Source organism: Haliaeetus leucocephalus, unplaced genomic scaffold (assembly GCF_000737465.1).
Source record: "Haliaeetus leucocephalus isolate CR32 unplaced genomic scaffold, Haliaeetus_leucocephalus-4.0 Scaffold866, whole genome shotgun sequence".
In the NCBI taxonomy this organism is placed as follows: Eukaryota; Metazoa; Chordata; class Aves; order Accipitriformes; family Accipitridae; genus Haliaeetus; species Haliaeetus leucocephalus.
Window position 1 is genome coordinate 3613365 of NW_010973302.1, and position 18664 is coordinate 3632028.

Here is an 18664-nt window from a genome sequence, read left to right on the forward strand (position 1 = left end):
TGGGATGACTGGACGGAGTTTTATCTTATCTTTCCTACATCCTGTCTCTTTCTCCCACTCGGAAAGGACTTGTGAGGCTACTTTCTGATAATGCGGGCTTAAATTTAATTCTCTGTCTGTTCCACTTTGAATTGCAGATGGTCCTGTATGTTCTCTCTGCTAGGGAAGAGCTGTTTAATGTGACTCTGTTAACGAGTTTGATGTTTATAATCTGGTTGATGTGGGGTTCTCTCTTGGATGCTCCATCAGTGAGAGATGTTGTCCCACAGTAAGAGAATAACAGGTTGTGGGGTTTTGAGGGTGACAGGGGACTCAAGTTTAGTTCTTCACTGTACTGGTTGTGGCTGGGGTAGAGATACCAGCCAGAATCTTGAGGATGAAAGAAAAGGAAGTTAGCTGGTGTTCCTGCAGAAGACCAGGGGAGGCTTTCTGTTCACATTGCAGAGCTTTGCGTTTCTGTTCAAAGGACGTAGCTAAAGAACTTCAAAGACTAGCCACATCCAGGTCAATCTTGAGATGTCTTTCTGCTACAGCCTGTGTGATTTCTTTAGGAGGATAGATGGAGCGGGAAATAATGCATTTCAAAAATCTCTTGTACATAGTGACTCTGATTTCCAACAAGAACCTGCTGCCATTGGTGTTTTTCATCTCCTAGAAGTGACTCTAACAGGAAACATAGCAGGCAGCCTGTCCTCCCACAGATCAGCTTTGCCTAGCTCTCTCCTCTTTTCTTTATTAGAAGTCTCCATGCAGCTCTTTGTTTATCAGAAAGTAATCTGTGGAGTGCTTGGGAATGAGAATGGGTCTTCTTGGTGGTACTGTGCTAAACTTGGTTAATGCCCACCTGTCTCAGGCCTTTTCCAAAGTATTTTTAAACCATGAGTTGGTATTGGGGTCATGTCTCTGCATGCCATACATTGGTGGTAAGTGCCCCTTGTCACCTGTATCCAATTGCTGACCCCGAAGGGAATGAGGAGCGGAATCTCCAGGGTGAAAGGATAGTGCCACAGTCATTCTGGGGGATCCTGCAGGTCATCATCATGTGGTCCAGTACCTTTGCCTGTGCTTAGGAACGTCATTCCATGACCCAAGACATGATGGCTCGTGCCGTGCACCAAAGAAAGTTGAATGGGGTCGGTTTGTAGGTTTTTTGGTGCTGTTGGATCTATTAGGCTGTTGCTGGGCTCTTGGAACAGCATTGCATTTTATTTGAGGATCAAATTTGTATCAGCTGATGATATTTCGAGGTGCCAGAGGCTGTCAAAAAAGGGGAAAGTGGTGAAGGTCTTAATGGTGCTGGAGAAGTCAGACTCCAGCCTCGCTGCAGCAGAATCGAAGAGGAGCAGCAAATCTCCCAGTGCCAGCTGCGGTAGGGAGCATAGAGTTTACTTGTGAAGCCTTTCCCTGGTTGGCTCAGGGTTTGCTGATTTGAGTAAGTGACAGTTACTATGTCTGTGTGGTGCACTTCTGATACAGTCATTTCTGAGTTGGTCCTCAGGACAGCACTGATTTTTTTTTTTTTTTGTTATGGTTTTTACATTTAAAAAAAAAGCTTGGATGAATAGTAGCGGTGCTGATTTATTTTGCTGCAGAGGGAACGAATCTCTTGCTGACTGGCTGCTGGTACAATATGTGTGCTGTGACTTTATATCCTGCGTTTTCTAGAGCTAATGTTATTTATACAAGATTTTTGTTTGTTGGGCTTTTAACTAGTAGCGCGTCAAGGGAAATAAAATCTTATTTTCTGGAACTGACTTCTCTCTCGTTGCACATGTAACTTTTCCTTGATGATATTCCCATTAGCTACTTGGGTAAGTGTTGAACTTCTTTCAACAGCCCTCCATTAATGAGAAAATGTGTTATCAGAAAATCTAGTAGATAATCTATTTGATTAGGAAAGTCTTTTAAAATTTAAAAACCTGCAAAGTTTGAAATTTAGAAGTTTTCGAATTTTTTTAATCTTTTCCAATTCTGAGGGGCTAAAAGTATGACTAACAGGCCGTGTTAGGTTAGGTTCATCAGAATTTCAGCCTGCTGAATTTATTTTTACTGTAAATATAAACATTTTGAGATGAAAAAGTTTCTGAATTGAAACCATTTTTCTGCAGAGTTTGTTTCCAGCCAAAAGTGATTTTTTTTTTTTGAAAAGCAATTTAGATTTCAATGAATTGCCTTTCTCCCAGTTTTTAAGGAACACACTACAAATGCAAGAAGAAAACCAGACTTAACAACTTTTCTCCTCTGCATCTCCTTCCGTGCACTGGGGAGGTTCTTCAGAGCGAGCTGTTGACTTGTGCCGAGGCTGTCGCTTTAGTTGGAGGGGTTATTGATGGATCTGCAAAGGGCTGGAGCCCTCCTGCTTCCACAGTCCCACCTTCTGGAGGTGCTGCGTTTGGGAGGCTCCTCTGGGCATGCCAAGCTGAGTGTGGTGGGATGTGCCACGGTGCGTTTCCTCTGTGCCTTGGGTACAGAGCTGCAGAGCAAAGGCACGGTGCCTGAGGAGTAGATTTTCCTCTCCCTGTAGGCTATAACTGAATATCTTCAGGTTTGGTTGGTTTATGTGAAGCCATATCTCTCTATCGAGAAAATGTTCTCTGGGGTATCTGCTGACAAGTGCCAGATTTTAAATGATCTCTCACACTGTAGTTAGAGAACATTAAATAGGGGTGGAACAAAATAATCAATCGAGAAACAAGATGCTGCTTCTGGTCTAGATGGGAATCTTGTCTGCCAAGAAAGCAGAAGAGTGTTTTTTAAATCAGGCTCAGTCTAGATGCACAGCCTGGAAGAACAGCATCAAAATGTCACATTTATCATCCTCTGGCTGTTGGCCATGTTGGCAGAGAGGGTTGGGAGGGACAGTTGGGAGGCCTGTTTGGGTTTTTGTAAAGCTTAATTGGTAACATGGTATTAGAGAGACAGCACAGGCTTCAGAATTGGAAGGTGAGATTGCATTAGTTGAGTGGAAAATTGGTTTTGGTCTGTGTGGGCACTTGCAGGTTGACTGAGCCCTGTGGGACAGACGGTGGGGGAGACCTCGCTGGTTCTGGCTGCTCTGACTGCAGGTGGTCTGTGGTGGAGACACAGTCACAGCAAAATGAGTCGTCATCACTAGTATTACAACTTCAAGTCCATTTAGATGCTCTCAGGATGGTAAGGACTTGAAAGTTAAGGTTCCAGGCACAGGGGTGTTTTTTGAATGTCGTCATGGGAATTGTGAATTGAGTTGCTTTGTTTTAGCAATGTAAGACTTTTGCGTTACAGCCCAGGGGTGTTTCTTTTCAGTAGCTCAATATATTGAGCCATTTAAAAATTAGAGTTGAATAAAGTATATTGCACTTTTGTTGTGTTAATAACCTCTTAATAGAAAATTCTGCAGCATTTTTCAGATTTTTGCTAGAAGAAATTCTCTTGAAATACAGTCTCTTTTCTTTAAGAACCCCAAACCTTCTCCACTGAAGAACCTTGCTTTTTTTCAGATATGGTGTATAATTTTTATACTTAAGTTGTACATACTGTTTCAGTTAACATTTGTCATGAAACAAAATGAAACATTCAGAATTTTCAAATCCAGCTAATTATAGACATGTTTAAAAGCATGCTTAGATGTTTATCTAATAGTAATTATTAGTAATCAGTAGTAATTTTAACTCTTTCATTCTAAATGAAATTAAAATCTTAATGCTCAAATTTCCTGTGGAACAAGAACTCAGTTTGTTGTCCTACAGCATTTTGGAAGTGGTAAAACAGTAATGGCAGTGTGATGGCAGTGGATCCGTCTGGTGTGTCAAAGTCTCCCTGCACACAGGTTTTTGTGAAGCATGCTCCTCCCGACTCCATCGCATAGCTGGTCAAGGAGAGGAAAACTGGTGGTTTCAGGTTAAAATCTGAAGGAATAAAACCCCTTTATCCAACCAATGACTATTTTACTTTCTTACGCAGTACAGTGAATGAGGAGAGCAAAGTTGGAGTAACCGTGCCAAAAGACACCGGTTCCCAGGCTGCCTCCCTGCCCTGGTGGCATGGGTGACTGCCTTGGCTAGCGCCAGGCTGGGAGAGGCTGCAATGCTTGTGCAGCCCCTGGTGCAAACAGGCAGGAATTTCTGGAAAGGCAGCCAGTACTGCGAGTAGGAGTGCCAACTGCCTTTTCATGACAGATTTACAAAAATAGGTTTTTAATCATCCTAGTCTGATGTATATTTTGCTCAATGTTTACAGGTCTGGTAAATTCTGAATATTCTGCTTTGCACGTTTGCATAGCAAGGAGATGCTGAACTTCAGCTTCCAGAGAACATGGGAACATGGATATTTGGGAGAAGTCTCTAATCCCACGTTAATACTTTGTATTACCAGTCGAGCATTTGGGGGAGAATCATCTCCTAAGATAACGTTACTTTCTTCTGATTTGTTGAATGAAATGCCTAAAGAACAGTTATTGCATTGATCAGAAATACTTTGATTTTGATAACCCTCAAACTTCTGGGGAGAAATTACTCTTGCTCAGTGGGGCCTGGATGTTCTGGAAAGGATTGAAGGCCTTGAATTAATTTCTGTGAAGTCGCTGTGTTGGTGCTCTGGCCTTCCCCTGCCCAGTGCAGCTCAAAGGCAGTGCAAGGCAGAGCAGCGCTGTCAGATCGGGGGCCTTTTTCTCTCGATTCATTAAACCTTTATCATCAGAAGATGAATTTCTCAAAACCTTGTCCCATCTCTCTGGGTGGCTCTATATCTGTCAAAGGTATAAATCGCATACAATGAAACTGCTCAGTACGCAGCCAGCTTTTTTTATCCTTAAAGCTGTTGAAATGCTGGATAATCAAAACGGGCTTAGTTTGCTATTTTAGTCAAAGCAGGTCAGTACTTGCTAATTTAAATGCTCAGAAAGGTAGGTTTTATTCTGATGGAAATTAAGGTCTTGTACTGAAACAAGCAGTAGTTTTTGTGAATGGGATATGGCCCAGGGTCTCCTGCTCTGATACCACAGTAATTAGTTTCAGCATAGAGATCCAAACGGGAAGGGTGTTCATCTGTGCTAAGGATTAACAAGATGTTGGAAAAAAGAGAAGGCTTAAATTATGTTGAGAACAAGGTAAGAGAGGATGTAAACTAGGTGGTGTTTCATATGGTTCCAGTTTTCTCATCACCAGGGCGTTTCATACATGTGAATAAATACTTCATAGGTCTATTTCCTACATAGGTCTCCTTTTCCTTTCCTGTAGAGCTTCATAGCAAATACAGTAATGGGAGCTTTAGGTTTAGGATAATACAACATTCCCCTTGAACTTGAAATAATAAAAAAGAAGCTGGGGAAGCAGTCTGGTTGGAGAAAGGGTGCTCCTCCTCTGGGTGAAGGCTTGGCCAGGTTGGGAAGTAATTTTATGAAGGTGCTCTGCTCAAGCTGGGTGTCCATGGCATAGTTCTTGCAGGAGGTTGTGCTAGCAGACGGTGTGCCCTGCTTTGGATGGAGGATGAATGTTTCTGTTAGTGGGAGCCCAAGTGACCCTGAACACAGGTGCTTGGTTGCATTGGCCAACCAGGAAAAGACCAAAGTAGAAGAAAATGCTGAAAAGCTGTCCCTCCTTTGTATCTGGCTTTCCATCCCAAACATGTTGTGTCACTTGACTCAGCAGATTGGAAAAAGCCAGGAACTGTTGCGTGGCATCATGAAAACCCCACAGAAATAATTTCTGCGGCATACAGTTTGCTCCAGGAGATTCCACCTGGGCTGTGAGGCAGCCTGGGTAAATAGGATAAATATTTTCCTCTTTCTGCAAATTTGTGTTACTTTGACATGTATATTTATTTTAAAAGTGATTAATGAGGTAGGCTTTGCTGCTCTTGTTCACTACTACATATAGGAAAGAGCCTACAACTGCTGTCGAGCCATGTAAGCTCTCTGCAGCTTTCTCAGGACACTGGCCATGCTTGTGTGGCTCCCCTGGGCTGCAGGAGATGCCCCTGTTTGCAGTCACAGCAGCAGCTTAACCAAGGCACAAAGCTGAACCCAGGCAGTGGGCTTGCCATCTGCTTTTCTTTCTTCTTCACTCCAATTACTATCTGCAGTGTTTGATGAGGGGGTGGGTTTTGGTGTGTGCTTCACAGAACAAGGCAGCTGTGGGTTCATCTGGTTATACTAGAGAGTAAACTGCATTTGAGCTCTCTCCTTTTATTAACAGTGGCCCTGGGATAATTGCTTACTCTGCTTTTTTAATTAATTATCTTAGGGGGAAAAGTATTTCTTTCAGGGTGGAAATACATAGCCCTGCTAATGCAATGTAATACTGATTAGAGTTTGAGCCCTGAGAATGGTCCTTGCCATGTCTGAGTTTCCTTTTCAGTCCTATTTCTGCACTACCCTTTTTCTTCAAACTCATAACAAAATACTTTGAGCAGAAGGATTTAGCCCTAGGTTTCATACCTATGTTCATTATAGGTCTTATTGTCATCCTCAGAACAAAAATAATCTTTTTGTGCCAAAGTCTACCATTCTAAGCTTCAATTTTTTTTGTTTAGCAAATTGAAAGTGTAAGTTGTATTATCTCCTGGCACCTGAACTGAAATTGGGAGTTTGACTGCAGCTTTGTGTTAGCGTTTTTCAAAACACACAAACATAACTTTTAACCCTGAGCACAGGCAGCAGTGTTTAAATGAACAAAAATAGAAATGAGGCAGAAACAAGCAGAAAGGGGGGGTTGTTATCATTAAATCTTTTTTTTTTTTCTCCTCTTTACATAGGTTCCTAAAAATTAGCACTATGACTGATGGAGACTATGATTATCTGATCAAGCTCCTGGCCCTTGGAGACTCTGGGGTTGGAAAAACAACGTTCCTGTACAGATACACCGACAACAAATTTAATCCAAAATTCATCACAACAGTAGGGATAGATTTTCGGGAAAAACGAGTGGTAAGTTGTCTCATATGAAACTTTTTTTTTAAATTCACTTCTGCTGAGAACAAGTTTTATGTAAATATGTATTGCCTCTTCTACTGTGGGGCATAACATGTGTTGATAATGCTTTTCCTTGTCTAGTTTTTGGTTTAAGCAACTCATAATTAGGAACTGGATAAAGGGGGAAAACGCCATTATCCTTATCCTGATGTTGGATTAAGTGGTTTATTGCATATTGGTATAAAAGGATCTTTCCTAGAGCAGGTTTCCATAGTGCTAGTGAATGAGGTGTGTTTGTGACTAGAAGTAACTCTGTCCCCCAAACTCATAATTTAAATTGAAGAGATGGAGACTTACAGAAGAACAGAGGTTTCAGCTTACTTCCAGGTCACACAGTAAACTAGCGAAGGCACAAGAAGCGGTTCCACCAGCTGGACCATGCTGCTCCTCTGAGTCTCTGCCAGCAGCAAGGCTGGAGGCTGAGCATACTGAGCCTGTGATCAGGAGTCCTCGTAGGTTAGGATCGATGTGCTGCTTAATGCAAGCTGTGCAAGCCTGCTCTCCCATGCTTTTGTTTCTTGATGTTAAATAGAAGATGAGAGTCTTCTGTAGTGTCAGTCAGATGCTTTTTGTGGCTATGAGACCACAGTCATTTTGTTTTAATTTAAGGTGACTAATGTATCTGTTCATAGATCCTGACAACTGATACAGGCTAAATATAGGGACAAATTCAGCTTTCTAATAAGAATCCTTCTAGCTTGATCAGTAAAATCGTAATAAATACAAGATATTAGACCCTGGACAATTATTTTAGTAATTTCTTTAATGAAAAGAAATGTAAATAACTTGCCCAGTTCAGAGATGGAGACGTCTTTAAATGTGCTTCTTTTTAACTTAAATGAAACACTTCAAGAGTTTTGCATGAAACGTCCTTGGAAGTGTTGACAGTGCAGAGATGAGTAAGCTGGCAGAAGAACTGCTGCTTGTGGCGAACTTTTCAGCCTAAAAAGGAGAGCAGCTGGTGAGCTCTTCCTTGTACCTGACAACTCGAGTGCTGACAAAACTTTACACTATTCAGTTTCAACAAAATTAAGTGCTTCTCAGCCCTCCATCAGGTTAACGTAAGAACTAAAAATAAATTACAATATTTATTATTAATTATTATTATAACATTTCCCAATTTTGAAGCAGTTGAATGAAAACACGTGTCTTGGTAATATAAAGCATGTTGATCATGTGTTGTCATTTCATGTGCTTTTAAGGTCATGTCAATTTCCCTAGAGTACCATGAAAAGATGGGCATCACTTCCCCATTCACCTTCATCTTCCCTGGCAACTTTTTCATGACTGCCAGTATTTGTGGCTGCTGCTGTGAATTCAGTTTTGCCATGGTGCAGGGGATGTGCAGGCCCTGCCTGGGAGATGGGGATTCAGGGGTCCTCTGAATAAAAGAACCATGGACTGGGATTATGTCTTAAATTACTTGTAATCAGCGCTAGGCAAGTTCAGGCCAGTTAAGTGGAGGCCAGGCCAGGTTCAGGCTGCAGTGGAACCTGGCTCCTTCTCTGCACTGGGGGATTGCAGTGATGTAATAAGAGTAAAATATTAAAAGCACAATTTTATTGCAAGGAAGTGTCTGAACATGCAAATTACCAGAATACTCCTCCTCTGGCTGGTCAGATGCTCATTAATGTGTTTCGAACATGGGTGCTGGATTCCTTCCAGAGGGTTGAACTTTCTGCTAAAGGTTGCAGACAGTTTTCTTCCGTAATTTTCCATTACTGTCCATTTTGGGGAAAGATAGTTTGTAACTGTGGGAGAAACTACATCTTACATGAAATTACCAGCTTTGAAATATCTTGAAGATCTATCTAATAAATTGTATTCTAAGAAAGAGAGCCAAAAGGTTAAATATGTGGGTTTTGGTTGTGTAAAAGTCATATTAAAAAATGATCCTGTGAGATTCCTTGTTTATCATGCTAAATACTACAGGAACGTGCTCCAGCAAACCAGTTTAATTCATAAATGTGGTGTGGTTAATTCATTGATTCTTTTCTGGTTTTCAGATCAGGCACCTGCCACAAAGGAAAGAAAGGCATGTTGCAGTCAGAAGCTACCTGTTAAAATGACAACAGTTTAAATAAGTCCACGGAATCACAGAATAGTTTAGGCTGGAACGGACCTCCAGAGGTCAGCTAGTCCAGCTCCCAATTAATATTAACTTGGTTGTGCAGGAGAACTGAACACTGTATTTTACAGCCCAGGGAGGGCAGGTGAGGAAGTGTTCCACTTCCCCGGGTAAGGTCAGTGCAGCCTCTGGATACATGCATATCCATAAAGTCCACATTCTCTTGATCTAAATGCAAGGGCAATACTTGCCTGCTTTTAAAATTGCTGAGAGTCTGCTAAACTACCTCAGATAACAAAACCGACTCATGCTTACTTCATCCTTTTGTCTTTTACTGCAACACTGTTGCTGTTTAATAAAGAATTGAGCCCCAACAAAAGGTCACAGTGATTTCTTTAAGCACCATGAGTTTTCAGTTGCAGTTAGTAAGGAAGTCATTAATGTCCAACAGAAGTTAATGAATGAAAAATAGCTTTGTATAATAGTGGTTAATCCTGTCAGCCAGCTGTAAATTTTTCAAGAACAGCAATGAAACTGAACACAGACAGCTTGCTCAGCACAATGTTATGCCAAGTTTTAAAGAATTGGTATCTAATTTGAAGTACTGAATATGACCAAATTATCTTTAAAGTGCAGCTTTCACAGACGTTTCATGTGGCTCCTGGGTTTTTTAAATATTATAAGCAGCTCTCTGAAGTGGCTTTTAGAGGTAAGAGTCAGCTTTTACTGAAGGACTGAACTTTTACTCCTTACTTATTGCTTGCACAAAATATATGTCTGTGACCCACGCAATGGATTTCAATGTGAGCTGTATGGCTGTGCTGATTTGACTCTCTCTTCAGGTATACAACAGCAGAGGACCAAATGGATCTCCAGGAAAAGCCTTCAAAGTCCATCTCCAGCTTTGGGACACAGCTGGACAGGAAAGGTAACAGTTCCAGTCATTGGAAGGCAGTTCTGAGTTTTTCACATTTCTGGGTAGACCATTAGTCCATTCAGGTGAAAAAAATCTCAAAAATCTTCCTATTTTAGGATAAGGAAAATATCTTCCAGAAATAAAGTTTTTCTGACACTGCTTTGATGCAGTGATCAGGATCTCAGAGAATAGGACTGGAAGAACTGAAGGTGGTCTCCTTCTGCCTTGGCAGCAGGCTGCCTTGTTTTCGGCACACGGGAGTTATTGGGTCATTGGTTAGCTCTTTCGTTTTGTTTTGTACTGGTTTTTGGCTTCATAATATGTTCTTAATCTCCTCTGGAAGATACTGTATAATCTACCTAACTGTCCTGTTCTCGTATTTCACATCTTTTCTGTTAGGTTGGATGGTAAGGTGTATTTGATAAAGGTGCTGATACGGGACTGCATTAGCACATGTGTAGCTGTCAGGCTGAGGGAAGTGGTTATTCCTTTTTATGCAGCACTTCTGAGGCCACATCTGGAGTATCATTTCCATTTGTGGGATGCTTTGTACTGATAAACTGAAGTCCTGTGGAGTGCCATTAGACCACGTCAGGAGGCAGAGGCATACAATGATCTGGTGAGGGCTGAGGGGGCTAAGTTTGTTCAGCCTGAAGGCAGGAAGACTAAGGGGAAGCTAATTGCTGTCTTCATCTACCTAGTGGGGAGAAGACAGAGCCAGACTCTTCTCAGGCTCACAGCTGAAGGGCAAGAGGCAGTGGTCACAAGCAGCAGCAAGGATATTCCAGCTAATTAGAAGGACACAAGTGTTGACCGTGGTAGCGGTTAAGCCCTGGAGCAGGTTGCTTTCACAGGCTGTGCAGTCTGTGTTCTCACAGGTGCTCACAACTCAAGTGGACAAGGTTCTGAGCAGCCTGATGCCTTCCTTAAGTCCTCTCTAGTTTGTGCTCTGGGCTTGGTCAGACTTTTCTGTGATGAGCAAGCTTTCTGTTCTGTACTGCTCTGGGCTCGTTTCAGCCTCTCTCACGACCAGCATGCAAGTGGGATGGAGAATTCTAGTTCAAGTCTTACCAGTCCTGAGTAGTACGAAAGAATTGCTTCTTATCTTACTTCTATGGCTTGGTTGTGTTTGTCTTCTTTGCAGCAGCATACCATGGTTGACATGTATTAGGTTCATCACTGACCAGCATCCTCCTTTGCAGAAGGATTCTTTTATCTAACCAGGTGTTACCCATCTTCTGTGTGCACAGTTGTTTGTTCTTCCCAAAGACTTTATTGACTTGTCACTATTAAATGTGATCCTGTTATTTTTTTTAAAGGGGAAGTGTGCGAATGGCTTTCTTAAGTTTCCCCGGGTTGGTTACATACACTGAATTTTGCTATCATAAAGTGTGTGAGGTTGCCCTCAGTATGACTGCTGATGTCATCTGTCAACAAGGGAAGAAGATGCGATGCACACCTATTTGCTGTGTAGTGAAGAGCAGTGGACTGAACCATTTGCCCAGTGGGGAAGAAGGAAAGTAGTGATGAGGCAGGTTTCAGGTTTCCAGAGTAAGCAGTGCAAATACCGTGTGGGAGGGGTTGCTGGATGAGAAGCAGAAGAAAGCTTTTTTGTCTTTGCATCCCTTTCCCTTACTCTCAAACACCATTTGTGTATACCCTTGGCAAGAGAATAAACATTTTGAGGTGACTTTTTTTTTCCTGAAAAGAAACACTAAAAGTAGTGTCAGGTATCTGACATGTTTCTGTGGAGAGCTGTTTTTTTAATTTTCACAGATGTGTGGCGTAAAATATCAGTTACTATTTCTGGTACTGCTGGTTTGTGTGAGATTATATAGTGCTGTTTTGTGATGTGATAGATCCCTGTGATATGGAGAACACCAGAGTGGCATTGCACAGTTTTCCAGCACTGTCTGAATGTTTTCATATTATGTGGACTTTCTTCACGTTCCTGATTTGAACAGCCTTGTGACCTTTTGGTGACAGACAGAGTTCCATTTCATGATTTGTAGTTTCATCCAGCTCCATAGCTTTGGAGGAAGCCTGTAAACAATGTCCCTTGTGAACGCACACTTAAGCAGGTCTGCTTACAGAGTGCATGTGTGTCTAGAGCTCTGCAAGGAAAGGTTACCTTTTCCTTTTAGCTGAGCTTCCCAGCAGATAGTCACATCAAACAATCAAAGGCATGTAAACAGCCACCTACTCTTCCTTTGTTTTCTTCAATATTGACTATATAGAGTAGGGCACATCTATTGACTGTGTGTAATCTCTATGGGTGAATCCATTTCTATCACTGTGATCTGTGATACACTAAATGCTTCAGTATCTTTTTTCTTTTAACCAACCTCCTCTCTCTGTCTCTGTCTCGCTCTCGGTTAAATCAGGCAGAATTTGGACTAATAGGTTACTCACTGACAATGTTTATATTCTCACATATAAGCTTCCTCTGGTAAATTACTAACACACTGATTAATAAATGTTGACTGGTGTGATGCATCATAGCTAAAATGAAAGTCAAAGACTATTTTCTTTTGGTTTTACTTCCAAGGCAATGTATGTCCACTAAATCTTGCAGACTCTTCAGATTTCAAGAGAATTTTTAAACAGAATTTTTACACAAGCAATTCAGAAAAGCTTTACTTTATCTCTTTTTCCTTTACTCAGTTCAGGCTTGCCAGAAAAGTGCTACCTTAGAGATCACTTCGTATTAATAGAGCTATGTTGTCTTTTTTTCTTCCACCTTCAGATTTCGAAGTCTCACCACAGCGTTTTTCAGAGATGCTATGGGCTTCTTACTAATGTTTGATCTCACCAGTCAACAGAGCTTCTTAAATGTCAGAAATTGGATGAGTAAGTAGAACCATAGAGCTTGGATTTATTGGTTGGCTTGAAGCTTTCTTGTGTATTTTAGGCTTCTAGGCTTTATGTGTGTCATCATTTGTGAGCTGGAAAATGCTCAAATAAAGTAGTTATGTCTAGTGCAGCTGTAATTGGGGTACTTGCAGCCTTTAATTTCAGGTGACAGCTTCATCAAATTGGAAAGATACATGCTTTTTTCTTTTTTTTTTTTTTTTTTCCTCCATGATAGACTGTTTTGGGCATATTCTTGATAATCTTGTTTGGATTTGGTACAATTTGAATAAATCTGTTGCCTCTTGAAAATTCATGGCATTCGACATTTCCTTGGCCATACCCCATATTTTAGATGATATACAGAAGCTCAGAAACTGTATTTTGGATATTGCTGTTATCTTCATGGTGTGTTTTCCATTTGCAAAGCAGAATGTGATCCCTTCCTGTCTGCTTTGAGGCTTAAATAAAAATTAAGATTGAGTTTTGAGGATTTGGTTTGAAAGCGCATTGTGTTTGCTGTTGTTGGTTTTCCTTCAGACAATGGCTAGAATAAAAGTGAAACAAAGGTTAAGTTCTTAACGTTTGTTTTTAATTGAGGGTATTTAGAGTGCTGGAAGGACAGAGGCCAGTACATGTCCAGCTGGCAGTTTTCCAGCAAACACGCTGAAGTGGGGATAATGTGAGAATCCAGATAGCTTTGTGAAAACAACTCTACCTTGTTTAGAGATTCCTTCCTCCCACTAAACAATCCCTGTTATCCCAGTCCTCCACTGCTTAGTAAGCTGAGTCTCTAATTTCTTTGGTGTATACTGCACCTTTTCAAATCAGGCCCCTCGGGATCGAGGCAAGTGTAAGTAAATGGCTGTGTACAGTTACTTATGAGGGGTGAGGCTGTGGACAGTACTTGTGCCTGGATCTTCAAATGGATAAAACTGCATTGAGTATATACAAGAGAAAAACACAATTGAGGACTTTGTCCTAAACTCCTTAAGAGCTGCATTTGCAGATGATGTGGGATGTTGCTTGTACTTCCTCAATGTCCTTATGAGTCTTGTAGAATAAAAGTTCTGGCTGATGGAGGTTCTTCTCTGCTAAAGCAGTGGGTTTAGTGCACCTCATTGCTGTTAAGTCTGGTTGTATGTTGGTAAAATAAATACTGGAAATAATTTTCTAGTACCATTTCTACTTCCTATTTTGAAAAATTCCCCTTAGCAAGTAAATGTACGATAAGGAAACGTGTTTGGCATGAAGTGGTTGGCTGGTTAGTCTAGGATATTTAGAGGTGGGGAGCAAGAAAGGTATTTTGAATTCTTTTGTCAACAATCTTGGTCTCTAAGGCACTTCCAACATTCTCTTAACTCTGTTTATTTTTGCTTCTAGGTCAGCTGCAAGCCAATGCATATTGCGAGAATCCAGATATAGTCTTAATTGGTAATAAAGCTGATTTATCAGACCAAAGGGAGGTAAACGAAAGGCAAGCAAAAGATCTGGCAGACAAATATGGGTAAGCAAATTATGACAGAAGCTAAATTTAGTCTGTAACTGTTGTAAGTGTAGCTGATGACTGTCTAGAGATACTTGCAGGTATACTTACAAACTCTTAAGATTTGTAGGCATTGCAATATCACATACACCTATAGTGATATTCTACTTGTCACACTTTCAGATCAAGCTGTTTGAATAGGAAATAGAATGAAACACAATGTTCTAGTAGTTTGGCCAAAATATTACAACATGAGAAATAAGGCTGAAATGAAACATTCTAACTAGAAGAACTACATTCTTGGGATATTGGCTTGTCCTGAGAGTTCAAGACAGAGTATACCAAAGGCAGATGAACACTCAGTATCATGAACTAAATAACTAACAACATTTATAGCTTGCTTGTCTAGTTAATTTGGCAGTGGAGACACCTGTGGATTTTGGTCAGGTTCTAGGTGTGCAGTGGCACTGAATTTATTTGTTTTTTCCTGATGGATAATAAAGCTGTTAATGGCTGCTGCCTTGTTCTAGTGAGGTTTCTACATTTCTTTGCACTAAAAACACCTGCCGAGTGTCCTGTAACTGGATAAATTGGCTGATACTTAATATAGTTAGTAAATAGTGCTGTGGGCGAAAAGAATGTGTTTGGGTTTTTTTCCTTAGTTGCCTTTACTATGCAATGAGGGATGTTCAGAGAGAACTGTGCCAGCAGCAGAAGATGGCCTGAGAGACTGTGAGGAATAGTAAGCAAATTAGGCTTAAAAATAATAAAAGTGTTAAAAAGCTGTCTGCAGCCAGGTAAAGGAGGACAGTGACACTGAGGAGAAGGTAGCTCATGCCAGATTTTGTATGATGGAAGTGCTGGAACAATTGATAATCTTCTGAAAAAGATGATTTGGAAGGCAATATTCTAGATTCAAAGGGAATTTCAGAATGGAAACAGCTAAGTTCAGTTGTGCTTATAAGTAAGAAAGAAGGGAGGGAGATAGTACTTACAGGGACAGCTAAATAGCAATAGCTGTAACTATCTGCCTAAAAAAAAAAAGGTTTCTGGTATGTTCTGTGGTCCCTGAAACTTTCTGTAATGCAGACCTAGGTTTCTTTTTAAAATAGACTTTCTGGTTACCTGAAAGACTTTTTCAGCCAAGGTTTGTGCTGATGTTAATTGCAATTTGAAGTCAAAATGCCAGGATAAGTTTTGTAAATTAATGTGGCGTTTTTGTGCTCGTGTCGTCATGACACCATGTGCTGGGAACAGGAGTTTGGGTTCTGCCCAGCAAGGAAATTAAGTCACAACAAACCAGAAGTCTGTCCCATTCATTTCATTGCCACCAAACCCACCATTGGTAGCTGCACTGAGAGTCTTACAAAGAGTCGAGACTTGGTTGTCTTAAAAATCTCTCCAGCAAACCTTTTCTTTTTCACTGTAGCATACCGTACTTTGAAACAAGTGCTGCTACCGGACAGAATGTGGAGAAGGCTGTGGACGTGCTTCTGGACTTGATAATGAAGCGTATGGAGCAGTGCGTGGACAAGACACAGGTCTCCGACACAGCCAACGGAGGCAGCTCGGGCAAGCTAGATTCAGCAAAACCGGAGGAGAAAAAGTGTGCCTGCTAAACATCACCTCTAAACTGTGAGAACCAATGAAAATATTTCATCAGAATATGGCTGACCTACCACCAAATTCAAACCAGCTCTCTTGAGCCATGCACAGAAGCAAAGTTACGTTGTTTTATTGGATTGTGCATTTTTCTCCAAAGAACTGGTTTAAAATGAAAAACTGTGTCTCAGTGAGGCTCTTGTGCTGAAATGATTCTTCCTGATACAGTGCCATCTTCATGGAAAACTCTCCCACCTCTCTTCCCCACTCCTTTTCCCCTAGCCCTCATCTTTGTTTTTTTGTGTGATCAGGATACTGAATAGAGGAAAGTAGCTTTATTTTTTTAAAAAAAAGGAGGGAAAGAACCTATTATCTGCATACACTGGATATTAAAATTAAAATGGAGGTGGGTGGTTTTCTAGGTCTGTGCCATTTTTCCACCGAATCCTGTTTCTTTATAATTCTTAATCTGCATCAGGGACCATGTGTTTTCTAAGGCAGAGATACAAAAGATTTTGTGGCCTATTAAGAAAAACTTGCACAGAGTAAGCAATGCTGTGAATCCGTCCTGACTGAATCACTGAGACGGTGGTTGGGGGGGGGTGGAGGGGGCTTGTGTGTGTGTATTTTGGGTTTGGGGGGAGGAAGTAGGGCATTTGATTTGAAAAAAAAATTATCAGGGAATTGTGCAGCATTGCTTGTGTTGCCAATAATCCAAGCAGGGATTGGAGTGTTATGAGAAAAAGTATGGAGAGGGATTCTGATGCTGCAGGGACAGTTTATAAAGAAGAGAGTATAATGTATGGGAGCAGAGATAAACTATATTTTATGAAACAACTTCTTACCATTAGCAAAAAATATTCTTCCCTCCTGAACTTAAGGAAACTATCCATTTTCTTCTTTTTCTCTGGGTAACTGCATATCGCAGGTAGGACACAGGAAAGAACTTGTGGCTGTTTGCACTGCCTTAGAAAGGAACTGTAAACTCTGCTGTGCTGAGCAAGCCTCTAAGTTACTGCTACAGCGTTGTTGGGTCCTCTGTGCACTTAGGTTTTCAAAAGAGGACAGCTTTCTTATATTCTTAAATTGTCTGCAAGAGGGCAGAGTGGAAAAAAGTGATGTGGGGACTTGGAGTCCAGAATATGTGACTGACTAGATAGAAGTGTGTTGCAGAAGTTTGCAGGTACCTCAGCACAGAGGGTAGAAATTGCTTTGTTAGTGGGCTGCAGTGGAAGGGTGCAATGCAAAAGATCTCTTCTACAGGTGAAAGCAAGTTCTAGTGAAATAGCAAGTTGCTTATCACAAGCAAAGACAAATACAGGAAAAAATAAAGAAAAATACTATATTTATAAGTATAGATCATTTTCTAAACCAAGTTACAGTATATTTATTAGTCTACCCTGTCCTTTTTTGTAGAGTAACTGTTCTGTTTTTATACAGGTGGTAGTTAAAGGTCTATTTGTGTTTATTGTGCTTTAAGCTACTTTAAAATCATTTGGGGGCGTGCAGATTGGGGGGGGAAACAATCTCTTTACAAGTCAAGCTTGATTGGTTGGGTTGGCAGGATTGCAGACTTTCATGTATTTAAATGTTTTCAGCTTTGATTGATTCAAAATTGCAAACTTTGTGAATAGCAAGCTCATAAAATGTTTTAGTGCTTCCCAGAAATGGAGAATTTACCAGATTCACTGCTGAAAAAAGTTTTTTTCTGCCCAGCTCCTAAAACAATGTTTACTTGATGATTTGGCATGTTAACAGGGCAGATGGTACATCCGTAGCAGCAGACCCATTGGGTGAGTAACCAAATAGTTGCGATTACCATGCCAGAAATCTGATTTGCAGGCTGTAAAGATTATATAAGTGATAGACTATACCTAAAGGCTATATATAGTGTATACTATACAACCAGGTATAATGCAGGTCTTTTTATAGGCTATAAAAAGCCCTAACACCTCAAGAGGTGGAAAAACTGTTGTGGTAGTCAACAGGTGATTTCCCAGGCAGAAGATGTAAGTAGACTGGTAACAAGCAGGCTGATACTCAAGATAGGTTCCTCAGTTACCTGAGATACGTAGACTGGAAGTTCAGGGTTTTCTTTGAAGTGAAGTTGTAGTGCTTTTCCGTATGTAGCATAAAATGTAAACATATGTTTTGTTTTTTTTAAAAAAAGGAATGTCTTGAATTCCTGAAAATTATGGTCTGAGGAGCTCCTTGTCTCGCTTTCAAAGAAATCTCTTATTTTGCAGCATCAAATTTTTGTCCGTTGAACAGGAGTGAAAGAAGTTGCTAAGAACGGTAAATTACTGACAGTCAACCAAAGCGTCTTTCCCAGAGCAGCTGAAGTATAGCTTGTCTAAAAGCTGTTACAAAGCCAAAAGTGACTTCAGTAGCAGACAGATGATTCATACAAAGGTGTGTAAAATCCCAAACCTGGCACTGTTTCAAAGCACCTTGATGAAGCTCAGTTGCTTCTATTTATCTCTCCACCTGCTGAAACTAGCACTTTTAGAATAATAATAATTAAAAAAAGACAAAAATACAGCAGTGTTACCCAGAACAGTGTGGTCTAGAGGAAGGTATCGCCTAACCTTGCCAGTGAGCTTCAGTGACTGTGAATTGTCAGAGCTGGCAGTCCGTTACCAGGGAGCTCTGTTCCGTAAGGATACAGTCTCTGAAACTCTCCAGTGCCAATGCAGCGAGCGCATGGCCAGTCCTCACAGCCCAGTGTTGCTGGAGGGGTCTGTTTGGGAACGAAAGGGAAATGACTGTAGTAAAAATTCCATTGCTTAGTTT

The 18664-nt window shown here is 40.8% G+C and overlaps 1 protein-coding gene across 1 annotated transcript; it reads left to right on the top strand.

Annotated features, from left to right (window-relative positions):
• Window positions 1-6751: 6751 nt before the first annotated feature.
• RAB27B (RAB27B, member RAS oncogene family) lies at window positions 6752-15888 on the top strand. Its single transcript, XM_010583041.1, has 5 exons — window positions 6752-6904; window positions 9860-9945; window positions 12680-12783; window positions 14167-14290; window positions 15699-15888. The coding sequence occupies exons 1-5, from the start codon at window positions 6752-6754 to the stop codon at window positions 15886-15888; spliced, it is 657 nt and encodes a 218-aa protein (XP_010581343.1).
• The last annotated feature ends 2776 nt before the right edge of the window (window positions 15889-18664 follow it).

What these genes read in the sequence shown, in the direction of transcription:
- RAB27B (XM_010583041.1), top strand. Translation starts at nt 6,752, where the DNA reads ATGACTGATGGAGACTATGATTATCTGATCAAGCTCCTGGCCCTTGGA. An exon ending in ATTTTCGGGAAAAACGAGTG is followed by an intron (nt 6,905 to 9,859) that starts GTAAGTTGTCTC and finishes CTCTCTCTTCAG; the next exon opens with GTATACAACAGCAGAGGACC. An exon ending in GACACAGCTGGACAGGAAAG is followed by an intron (nt 9,946 to 12,679) that starts GTAACAGTTCCA and finishes TTCCACCTTCAG; the next exon opens with ATTTCGAAGTCTCACCACAG.